At 40.1% G+C, this 11,993-nt stretch overlaps 1 protein-coding gene across 1 annotated transcript in view; it reads right to left on the minus strand.

Annotated features, from left to right (window-relative positions):
* Positions 1-2,351: 2,351 nt before the first annotated feature.
* The window catches only part of LOC120543874 (sodium/potassium-transporting ATPase subunit beta-3-like), a 22,509-nt gene continuing 12,867 nt past the window's right edge, over positions 2,352-11,993 (minus strand). The window contains exons 2-7 of the mRNA XM_039777235.1: positions 11,800-11,928; positions 9,066-9,164; positions 7,508-7,695; positions 4,872-4,922; positions 4,169-4,255; positions 2,352-3,692 (exon numbers count right to left, since the gene is read on the minus strand). Coding sequence (XP_039633169.1) covers positions 3,525-3,692; positions 4,169-4,255; positions 4,872-4,922; positions 7,508-7,695; positions 9,066-9,164; positions 11,800-11,928 — 722 coding nt within the window. The 3' untranslated portion in view covers positions 2,352-3,524. The remainder of the gene's footprint in view (positions 3,693-4,168; positions 4,256-4,871; positions 4,923-7,507; positions 7,696-9,065; positions 9,165-11,799; positions 11,929-11,993) is intronic.

Consider the following 11,993-nt stretch of genomic DNA (forward strand, 5'->3'; position numbering starts at 1 on the left):
CTATAGAAGTATAGAAGTATAGCTCTATAGAAGTATAGAAGATAACTATAGAACTATAGAAGTATAGAAGAGAACTATAGAAGTATAGACGTATTGAACTATAGAAGAGAACTATAGAACTATAGACGTATAGAAGTATAGAAGATAACTATAGAACTATAGAAGTATAGAAGTATAGATGTATAGAAGTATAGAAGATAACTATAGAACTATAGAAGTATAGAACTATAGAAGTATAGAAGAGAACTATAGAAGTATAGACGTATGGAAGTATAGAAGAGAACTATAGAACTATAGAAGAGAACTATAGAAGTATATAAGTATAGAAGAGAACTATAGAAGAGAACTATAGAAGTATAGAAGTATATAATATTTATTGCAAAACTTTTTTTTTTTTTTTATTTTAATATTTTTTTAATATATTTAATTCCTTTATGGCATGTTTTTTTCCATTTTTACTATTCTTCCCTTTCGGGGGTTTTAATCTATTCCTACAGAGGAGGTCCTACCCAATACCTTGATTATATTTATTTTAAAGCACCCATATTTTACAAATTTTCAGGTTCATAATTGTATTTTAACGTTGTACCAAAATAGGTTTACATGGTTTAATTTTCAAAAAACACCATATTTTTGTTGTACTGCACAGCTCTCTCTCACTGCTGTAGATCCTCTTTTCACCTGGTTTCTGTTTTAGCTACAGAGTGAGACCTCTTTTCTTCTTCTTCTTCTGTACTATCTTTGATTGCACTCGCACATGCTCAGTAGCTCAGATGTAGATCATGTCAGCTAGCTAACTCTAGAGACAGTAAAAGAAAGCCTGTTTCTCCAACTTCAGTCAGTTACAAGGCAGGATTAGCTGGGAGACTTCTAAATGAGGGCGCACATGTAAGTAGTTCTTTTGTAGATTATGGTGAACTTGTGTGTGTTGTAGCAGTGCTTTGCTATTGAGAACGAGGTATCATGCTAGTGTTAGCATTAGCGTTAGCATGCTAATGCTAACGCTTCAAGCTAACGGTTGCGGTTAGCCAGCTCATTTCGGATTGTGACGTCACAGTCCGAGCCGATTTTGAACAGCTCACCAGGAGACTGAAGGCAGGACACATTCAGAAACCGTATCTCACTCAAAACAGCATGGATGGATTTTTTTCAAAGTTTGTATGTGTGTGGAAGCACCAGAGACACAAAAGAACACCCCAAATACCAGAAAAAGTGTTTTTTTCATAATATGGGCACTTTAATAAATATTTTGAAGATGCCTTGGTTGTCCTTTTATAACTTTTATTCTGTCTTATTTACATTTTAAGAATTTTATTGGATTTTTTGTCTGTCTCTAATATATAATTTATATTTATTATTATTATTTATTATTTATTTATTATTATTATTATTATTATTATTTTATTATTACGAATTGAATTACTTGCCTCAAGATTTTAGCATAACTATACACATGCCATTGGTTTTATGCATTTTTTACTAACAGTTTGGTTTTATTTATATGATGTATTTTAAATTATTTATGTTATTTATTGTGTGGCACTTTTTTATTTACTTATTCTTTACTTCTTAAAGCACTTTTAACATAGCACTTATTAAACCTGAATGGTATGTGTATGGATATTTTTAACCTCAAGAGCAAGTAACGCAGACAGTATTTAAATTTTTATTTTTTTAAATTAATTGACATGGTTTTAAGATTATAATAGAGTTTATATTTTATATTTTATATTGGGACACCAGGCTTTTTATAATGGTATTTATCACATGACTGTGTGTTTTTTTATTTTATTTTTTTTTATATATTTAATTTTTTTTAAATAATCTTCTGGGAGAGACACCGGAGTTGTTGTGGAGTAGACCTTTTATTCAAAGTTTGAAATTCTCGCTGTCCTTCCTTTCCAGTGGTTCTTTTAACCTCCTTTTAATATCTAAACCCCCCCCCCCCATTTTTATTCAAACGAACCTGTTTTTTTAAGGAGTTCTTTAAAGTGTTTTTATTCACACCAGTGTTTTTTATTCACACCCTTGTGCCCCTGCCCCTCGCAGCACCCATTCTGGGTGTTGCGTTTTAACCCAAACCTAACCCAATATTGAATATGTTTAGCTTTATGTTTGCCTACCCCCCTAACCCTAACCCAATGTTGAACATGTTTAGGTTTATGTTTGCACCAACCACCAAATGTTACTTACTTGGCAATAAATCCTTTTCTGATTCTGATGCTTAACAACCTGAGTACTTTCTCACACTGTACATGTTGAAGTTAACACCATCATCTCTCTTCTGGCTTTTACTCTTTAAGTCTGTTTTACACTGATGGATAAAGACAGAAAGGGATTGGAAACTGCTCTTTTTAAATGATTGACATGTCAGAGTCTTTGTGTTTTATTTGCAGCAGAGTAGATCATTATAGTCTTGTTTCCTGTCGTTCCTTCAGTCGACAGAAACATAAATAATGAAACTATACATCAATCTGTTTCAGACGAGGATAGAAATAACTTAACGATCTTAACACACATGAAGCTGATTGGATCTGTGCTGATAAACTCATTAATAATCACACAACAGTAGTCTTTAAAAACACTCAAAACATTTAAAAACATCTGTGCAACAGTAGGTTGTAAACACATTGGGAGACCTCAATATATTCATAAAGTATATTTTAAAAGACAGGGGTGAAAGTCCCAGCAGGCGGAGCGCCGAGGCAGCGTCCTATATCGCAGTGCAATGTTCATCCTCTAGAGGACCTGTTTTATCAAAAGTATTTATTATAATTGTATATATAATTAATAATTCAACAAGATTATTGTCTGTGCTCCAGTTAGTGTTATACTGAGACAACTCAAACATTAAACAGGAAAACTACAAGTAGAACATTTGTAGCTTTCTGCAGTTATGAATCTGTCTTTGATAAGTTTGTTACTCAAATCTTTCTGGCAGTGGTCTGCATGAACTGAAATAGTATTATTATTATTATACTGGCCGTCAGTAATCAGATTACTGCCTTTCCATCCTACTGCTACATTGAACTGATTGTGTCAATGTTTACTTAAATACAAATCCTGCAAACTGCTGAAACGTTTACATGTTGAACAATCAGAGAATCAGTTTTCTCTTTTTGAACTTGAAAATGTTATTGTTAAAAAAAGTTAGAAATGTCATCCTCAATGCAGAATTATAAAAACTGTGAAGGCATTTTGTCTTTCTCTTGTTTCAGGATGGAAGAAGAGTAATCTCATTACAGTGAAGTGTGTTTGTGCTGCTCCATTACAGACTGCTGGGATCCTTGTACATCACTATTAAACATTTAAATTTAAAAACAACACGCGGGTGTGCACCTGGCTCACATGCTTCACACAGACCTGACCTGATCCGTCCGTCCGAACGGCTGAAACCAGACTCAGCAAGACCACATCCAGACATCCAGGATCAGATCAGGTCTGAAATACAGAGTGTCCTGAACCGGACATTTATTTCCACTTTCAACACAGTTTGTGGTATCCATGACAACTGGCAGATGTGGTTACTCCGCCACTTTGACCCGGAAAACAACGCGACCCATAAACTTGTCTCGGTCGTCGTCGTTACGCAGGTTGGTTCCCTCGAGTTTACACTCCACCGTCTGCTCCACGTTCAGGTCTTCTCTGGAGAGCAACAACTGCACTGCAACCAGGGGCTGCACGTAGTCAGCCTGGGGGGGAGGGAGGGAGGAGGGAGGGAGGGGGAGGGAGGAGGGAGGGGAGGGAGAGGGGAGGGAGGGGAGGGAGAGGGGGAGGGAGGGGGAGGGAGAGGTGGAGGGAGGGAGAGGGAGAGAGGGAGGGAGAGAGGAGGAGAGAGGGGAGGGAGGGAGGAGGAGGGAGGAGGGAGGGAGGGGAGGAGAGAGAGGGGGAGGGAGGAGGAGAGAGAGAGGGGGAGGGAGAGGGAGGGAGGGAGAGAGGGAGAGAGGGAGGGAGACAGAGAAAGGGAGGGAGGGAGAGACAGAGAGAGACAGAAAGAGAGAGAGAGAGAGGGAGAGAGAGAGACAGAGAGAGAGATTACATCACATTCTTAAGGTTAGGTCAAAGTTTCTTGTGAAAATTAATTTCTAAATACTAATGTAATATAAACTCTATTAACTATAAGTGACAGTCTTTACTTACATGGGTTAGGGTTAGGGGCTTTACTTACATGAGCTTTCTTTCCGTAATACGGGAAAAACATTTTATCCAGACGAGCTTCTGACGGGTAGTACTGCATCTGTAACGGACTGGCTCTCTGACACAGAGAAATACATACCTTTCATTATTTAGAGACATATAGATAGATACATAATAATAGACATCTTGTATTTCTGTGTTTGTCTGTGTGTGTGTGTATGTATGTGTCTGTGTGTGTGTGTATGTGCGTGTGTGTGTGCGTTTGTGCGTGTGTGTGTGAGTGTGTTTGCATATGTGTGCGTGTGCATGTGTGTGTGTGTGTGTCTGCGTATGTGTGTGTGTGTGTGTGTGTGTGTGTGTGTGTGTGTGTGTGTGTGTGTGTGTGTGTGTGCGTGTGTGTGTGTGCATTTATGTGTGTGTGTATGCGTGTGTGTGTGCGTTTGTGCGTGTGTGTGTGCGTGTGTTTGCATGTGTGTGCGTGTGTGCATGTGTGTGTGTGTGTGTGTGTGTGTGTGTGTGTGTGTGTGTCTGTGTGTGTGTACATTTATGTGTGTGTGTGCGTGTGTGTGTGTGTTTGCGTGTGTGTGTGTGTCTGCGTGTGTGTTTGTCTGTGTGTGTGCGTGTGTGTGTGTGCGTGTGTGTGTCTGTGCGTGTGTTTGCGTTGTGTGTGTGTGTGTGTGTGTGTGTGTGTGTGTGCGTGTGTGTGTGTGTGTGTGTGTGTGTATCTGTGTTACCTTGGCAGTACAGTTGATGTAGGGGTCTCCTTGTGGTTTCAGTCCGATGACCTGCAAACAGACAGACTGTTGTTGTTTTATTCATTATATTATATTATAGTTTTGTTTGTTACATTATAATTGTATTTTTTGTTTTTCGTTTCTTTGCGTTCATTACGTGTCTTCATCATGCCTAGTTAATTCATTCTGGATTCATCTATAAGTGCATTTTAAACATTTGAAAACATGACGGTTCAAACAAGGATCCTTTAAGTGTTCTGATGGAGGTTTGGGTTAAATTCAGAAGTTACTTCACTTCCTGAAGGTTACCACGTGACGCAGCTCCATTTGTTCCGTAAAGATTAAAAAACTCTCTGTTTCCTTCCTTTCCTCCCCCAACCTCCCTCCTTACCATAACCCTTCCCAGGATATTTGGTGCTCGTACTTCCTCACCTTACTTCCTGCTTTGCTCCCGTCAGAACTCCTATGGCCACTAGAGGGCGCCGCCACTACAAACCTAAATATTGGGGTGTCTGGTTAGCTCACCTGGTAGATCAGGAGCCCATATATAGAGGTTTACTTCTCGACGCAGCAGCCGCGGGTTTCATTCCAACTTGCAGCCCTTTGCTGCATGTCATTCCCCTTCTTTCTCCCCTTCAAAGTCTAAACTGTCCTATCCAAATAAAGGCCTAAAATGCCCAAAAATAATCTTACAAAAAAAATAAACCTAAATATAGGTCAGAATCATGCTGGAACAAACCACTCAAGTGGGAATTTTTCGGGGAGGTCTCATTTAAACACAGCAGTGAACATGATATGAGACAGAACTCGCATGTTTCTATATGTAGAAGTCAAGTCAAGTCAAGTTACTTTATTTGTCCCCCAGTGGGGCAATTTTTTGTGCAGCAGGTAGTATAATAAAATCACACAAAATCATACACACAATACAGAGATTGCCTACCTTGCAGGCAAATTTAAAAACATAAACAATAAATCAAGTTATCTCTGGTTCTTTATAGAATTAAAAAGTAGAATGGCTGCAGGTACAAAGGAGTGTTTATATCTATTTGTTCTGAGTTTTGGAAGTATAAAGCGTGATCCGGATGGCAACATCTGAAATTCAGCCCGTAAGGGATGAGAACTATCTGACAGGATAGATTCAGCCCTTTTTAGCATCTGCTTCTGATAGAGTTCCTCCAGGCCTTTTTGCCTAGAAACTGTGATACAGCTGCTCACCGTAATTAGCCTGGAGAGGGTGTTTTTTTTGTTTTACAGTAATGGACCCATACCAGCAGATTAAGGAGAAGGTGACAACTGACTCAACAAAGGACCTATAGAAAAGGGTCAACAGGGTCTTGTCCACATTAAACTTGGCCAGCTTTCTAAGGCAATACAGGCGCTGCTGGCCTTTCTTGCAAAGCAAACTAGTATTTGGCTTAAGCACAACTTGTCATCAATAATGGATCCTAAATACTTGTACTCTTTAACAACCTCTATTTCCTGACCATTTATACTAGTTTTACATTGTTAGTGACATTATGCCTAAAGTCAATACACATGTCTTTTGTCTTTGAGGTGTTCAGCTCAAGTAAGGCATCCTGGCACCATGTTACAAAGTGGTCCATGACCGGACCGTGTGAAGTTTCCTCATTGTTCAGTAAGCTGACAATAACTGTATCATCAGCAAACTTGAAAAAGTGTCGGTTTTCAGTCACAGAGCAGCAGTGGTTGGTGTACAGAATATAGAGGAGGGGGGAAAGAACACACCCCTGCGGTGAGCCAGTTGATGAGAGGGCCCAGTCAGAGAAGTGACCATTTACCCTCACTCGCTGAGATCTAATTGTAAGGAAGTCCAATATCCAGCCCACAAGGTTGGCCTCCATTTGGAACTGATGCAAGAGCTTCTCAACCAACAGGTGCGGCTGAATGGTGTTAAAGGCTGAAGAAAAATCCACAAACAGTAGTCTAGCGTGGTTTTTATTTCCCTCAAGATGTTTAAGGATGAGGTTGAGTACTGTCACAGTTGCATCCTGGACTCCTCTGTTGAGTCTATATGCAAACTGTAGTGGGTCAAGGAGACTGTTTGTCCTAAATGTTAGTTCTCTTTTGATCAGCTTTTCAAAGGACTTCATCACAAGTGACGTAAGGGCTATGAGTCTGTAGTCATTTAAAATCTTTGGGCGGCTGATTTTTGCAACATTTTTGTTTCCATAAGTCAGGAACCTTCTGTTGACACATTGATTGATTAAGAATATAATTAAAAATGGGGCCTAGCTGTTCTGCACAACAGGAGAGAACACGGCTACCAATGTTGTCTGGGCCCGGACTTGTTTTGGCTTTGCAGTGTTTAAAGATGTTCACATCACTTTGTGTAGAGAAGCAGACAGGTGATTGGGACAGAGATAATGTGATAAAATCTGCTCCACATGTGTCCAATTTTTATTTAAGAGTTAAGACTTTCATGTTCCTCTTCACTTTATTGTACATTAACTCTGACAAAAAAGCACTTCAGGGACTGCAAACAAGAGTCAGACAGACTTCCTGTTGCTCTTATTAAATGCTGCATTGGTTTCTCATTTACAAATATCCTGATGGACGGACTTAAGTTTTTGCATCTTTAAACATCATAACAGACGGAGTGAGAGTGCTTTACTGACCCGGTTCATCTTGATGATGATGCACGGTTTCCCCTCGGCGAATCCAAAGCTCGAGTCGTGCAGACCGGAGCACTGACGCAGCATACTGCGTTTAAACTGACAAACCTTCTTGATTGGCTCATTGTCCTGTTCAGTGTATTCACCCACCATACACAAGTCGTTACGCTCCTGAATGCTGTCGTTGTAACCTGCAGAGAAAAACTTTAAAGGTCAAATTTAATGTCTGATGAGAGAAAAGGGTGTCCACTCAAGACTAAACTCAGCTGGACTCTTATTGTGAAGAATATGACGGTTATCTATAGGGACTTATGTCTAGGAGGGAACCAATCAGCATGTCAGCTGTGGAGAGGCCATGCCTCCCGCTGGATGTTCACAGGCTCATGTTGTTTAGATTTACTGTGATATGGAAGAAAACATATAGTCATCCAAAAGAGTTTATTAACATGTTTTTTTGGGATCAATAAAAATATCCATCTATCTATCTATCTATCTATCTATCTATCTATCTATCTATCTATCTATCTATCTATGTCAGAATGATAAAACTGATAAATTTAACCTTTTAGTTTGTTTTCATGGTTACAGTTTTTTCTCATACATGACGTAAACATATGATCACTCTGATCATGAAATGTCTGTAGGACATCACAATAAACATGTGTAGGTGTCACATGGACTTTGATGCACTTTGTAAATGGTTGTTTAGCCCGTCTCCCTGTCCTCATGTCCTCTCCCCTGCTGTCCTCCAACCGTCCACTAGATGTCCTCAGACTCTTCTCAGTCCTGTTCACCTGGCATCCCCTCCCACCTACACACCTAGGCCACGTTCAGCCCTGACAACACGTTTAATATTTATTTCAACTGAACACCCTGCTGTCTTTTAAGATGGTGTTCAACCTGGAAACCACAGCAAAATGTTGTACACTGGTTTGAGATTGAACATGCCCCAGTTCCCACTTTCCTCATCATCCCTGCAAATTAGAAACTGCCCATTTCAACACCGTCAACACCCTCAAAATTGCCACATGCTTCCTGTATTTGCCCCGCCCACTTTCCCTCTTCTCTCCAAGTGGCCTTCGTATGGTGTATGCTATGATGTTATACCAAGGGCTGACGCAAAGTGAAAGAGGGCATAATGAAAAACTAATGAAATACAGCCTTTGTTTTCAAACCCTCAGAACCAGAACCTGAGCATTAAATCAAACCCCATACCTTTAGCCGCCCGTCTACCTGCTCACCTGTAGCTCCCCGTCTGCTCTGTTGCTGATATCCTGGGGACTTAATAAGACTTCTGTTTGGACTGTTTGTAATAAATAAATCTCTGAGCTGATGGCTCTGTTACAAACTAAAGGTACAAACTGGCTGACCTTTACATATATAAACTGATGCTTGATCATCTCAGACTGTAAACATGATGGGCACATGCAGTGTTGCCCATCATGTTTGACATATGATTTTTATGGAAATGTTGTGCTGGAACATCCCTTTAACCCTTCAGAAAGGTTTCTGAAGGGTCAGGTTCATGTTTGTTTCTCTCAGGAAGTGTGTTTGTACTCACGCTGCAGGAGGTCGTGCAGGTTTTGGACGTACTGGTTGTAGTTTGTCGGGTCACTGCGGTTGAAGGAGATTTCAGCGGCGTGCGGACGAATCACCAAACCTGCACAAAACAAAACAGATTTATAATGAATAATCAAACACTGGAAATGGAAGGACTGGAACTGAGAAGTTAAAATGAACTTTTTCATAGAAAAAACATCAACAACAAAGTTATAGATGTAGGTTTATGAGGCAACAACAGTGTTGCTTTTAGCTGCTTTTGTTTGTAAAATATGTCACTCTGATGCCAGCGGACTTGCTTGTTTGTGATTGGTTATATGCTACAAACTCCACCCCTATTTGTAAGCACGCTCTTGGCTAGATTGGGAAAACATGGGTTGACTTAAGATATGTTCCTAATGAACACTTTCAAAGTGTCCAGTTTGCTGTGCCTTTTACACGATACAACTTTAGTCTAGTTGTCAAATTTTCTACCGACGACAGCGGCTCAAACACTGATAGATCTTTTTGCAGGAGAAATCCTCAAGTCTGCTCTCCACACTACGTTTTCTCACAAAAGCACAAGCAAGAGGTGACACAGGGGTAATGTTGAGTCCTGTAGTTGGAACTAGCCATGATGGAGTTAATGACCATGTGACGGCAGTTGTTAGTGAAGCCAGATAACCAGACCGATCTGCGGATTTAGTTCTACAGTTTTCAGAGGTGTTCCAGATTCAAAATCTGTAGAATTTAGCAGACTGCTTTTCTAGCGCACTGACTTTAATTTTAATTGGTTTAAAATCTGTGGAAAATTCTCTGTCCGCAGAATTTCATGTGGCCCGGTACATAATCCAAAAATATACTGGGTATGTTGAACTGTTTCTGTGCCTCTGATCCTGCTGAGTGATTAATGTTGATAACGGACCTCTGTTGTTCCTCAGCTGTCCAGAAGGTGTCCTCAGTATGTTGTTTAAATACATCTGACCTATGACTGTGATGGGTTTTCTGTCTGCTGCTTGTTTTTTATCATTTATAACACAGTGTCTGAAGTAATTTCACTTCATTTCTTTAACCATTTATTTAAGGCCAAATGATCATTACGGATTCAATCAGCCAGTGTAGTTAAAATGATAAATCTGTTGTAATTAATGCAGGAGCTTTCAAGTGAAAGACACAATCTGAGATGAAGGATCCAGAAAAATAGGGCAGAATGAACACCGTTGCAATCATTCAATCAACCAAAATGTCAGTAGCAGCAGGTCAACAAATAGGAAAACCAGCCAAGAGCAGCAAAGCACACACAGGTTGCCAAATAAACTAAATTGAATAAATATACAACCATAATCCAACTTCAATCAAGTAATTTATACATAAATCAAAGCATCATGCTTCCCCAGAATTACAAGCTCTGGATGTTACAGGTTGCTGGCATCAGCAGCATTTAAGAGCCTAATGGCAGCAGGAATGAAGGAATTCAAGGGTTATTAAAGTGTTAACATTATTAAGTTATTAAAGGGTTAACATTATGAGGTTATTAGGATTCAAGATTATTTTTATTGTCAAATCACATTGTCCAAAAATGCTTCAGGAAGTGCAGTGTAGAACAAAATTACGTTGCATAGGACCACCATAAAAACAGACATAAAATAAACCCCATCAGCAGCTAGAAGAATGCAATTTAAATAAATAAATAAATATGGTGTAGTAAAAATATAATATATATATAAATAAGATAGCTAGCAATTAAAAATATGAGAGATGTAGAAATACACATATCCCAAACATACCCATACATATACTTATAGCTTATGCACACATACATACCCACACACACATACTGTATACACACACGCATGCATACACCCATACATATGTTCCGCATTGTCTCAGTTTACAGTGTTCAAGAGAGGAGGGTGGGTCACACAAGGGTGTGTAGAGTAGATTTTTTTTGCCTTTGAAAGGCCGCGTTGTTTGGCCATGTTCTCAATAGGTGGCAGCGTTACCCCAATGGTCCTCTCAGCTGACCTCACCAGCCTCCTCAGGGCCCTTTTCTCAGAGGCACTGCTGCTCTGCGCTTTTTTTGATGAGGGAGGAGGTATGCAGGGACCAGGTCAGGCGGTCAGACGTCATGCCGATTCCTCCTGAAGTCGACCACCAACTCTTTGGTTTTCTCAACATTCAGGTTCAAGTTGTTGGCACCATTCTGTGAAGAGTTTCACCTCCTCCCTGTAATTGCCTTCATCACTGCCCTGGATGAGACCCACTGCTGTTGTGTCATCAGCATATTTAATACTGTGATTGGTGTTGAGTTTTGCACAGCAGTCATGGGTCATAAGGGTGTATAGCAGATGGCTCAAGATGCACCCTTGGGGGGAGCCGGTGCTCAATGAGGTGGTGGATGAAAAGTTTGCCCCCACTCGTTCAACCTGAGGTCTGTTCATCAGGAAATCAAGAATCCAGTTCTGATGGGGTGTATTCAGCGCCAGGGGGCCCAATTTGTTAACCAGATGCTGGGGGATTATGGTGTTAAATGCCGAACTGAAATCAATGAACAGCATCTGGACCCACGCATTCCTTCCTCCAGGTGTTCCAGGCTCAGATGTAGTGCACTGCCTACTGCATCCTTAGTTGAGCAGTTTGACCATTATGAAGTTATTCAAGGATTAACCATTATGAAGTTAATAAAGGGTTAAACATGATGTTGTTATTAAAGGGTTAAACATGATGTTGTTATTAAAGGGCTGACCCTAACTTACCTGGATTGGCCACCCGGTCCTGGTAGCGCGGGACATTGTCGTCCAGAGTCTGTAACATCACCCACATGGTGAGACAAAACATTCCCGCCAAAAACCCATAGAAGACGAGGTAGAAGAGGAGGATCAGACCTGAGGGAGACAAATTACTTTATTTAAACACAGCGGGGAAGACAAATACTTTATTTAAACACTAC

The sequence above is a fragment of the Perca fluviatilis genome, chromosome 2 (genome assembly GCF_010015445.1).
Source record: "Perca fluviatilis chromosome 2, GENO_Pfluv_1.0, whole genome shotgun sequence".
In the NCBI taxonomy this organism is placed as follows: domain Eukaryota; kingdom Metazoa; phylum Chordata; class Actinopteri; order Perciformes; family Percidae; genus Perca; species Perca fluviatilis.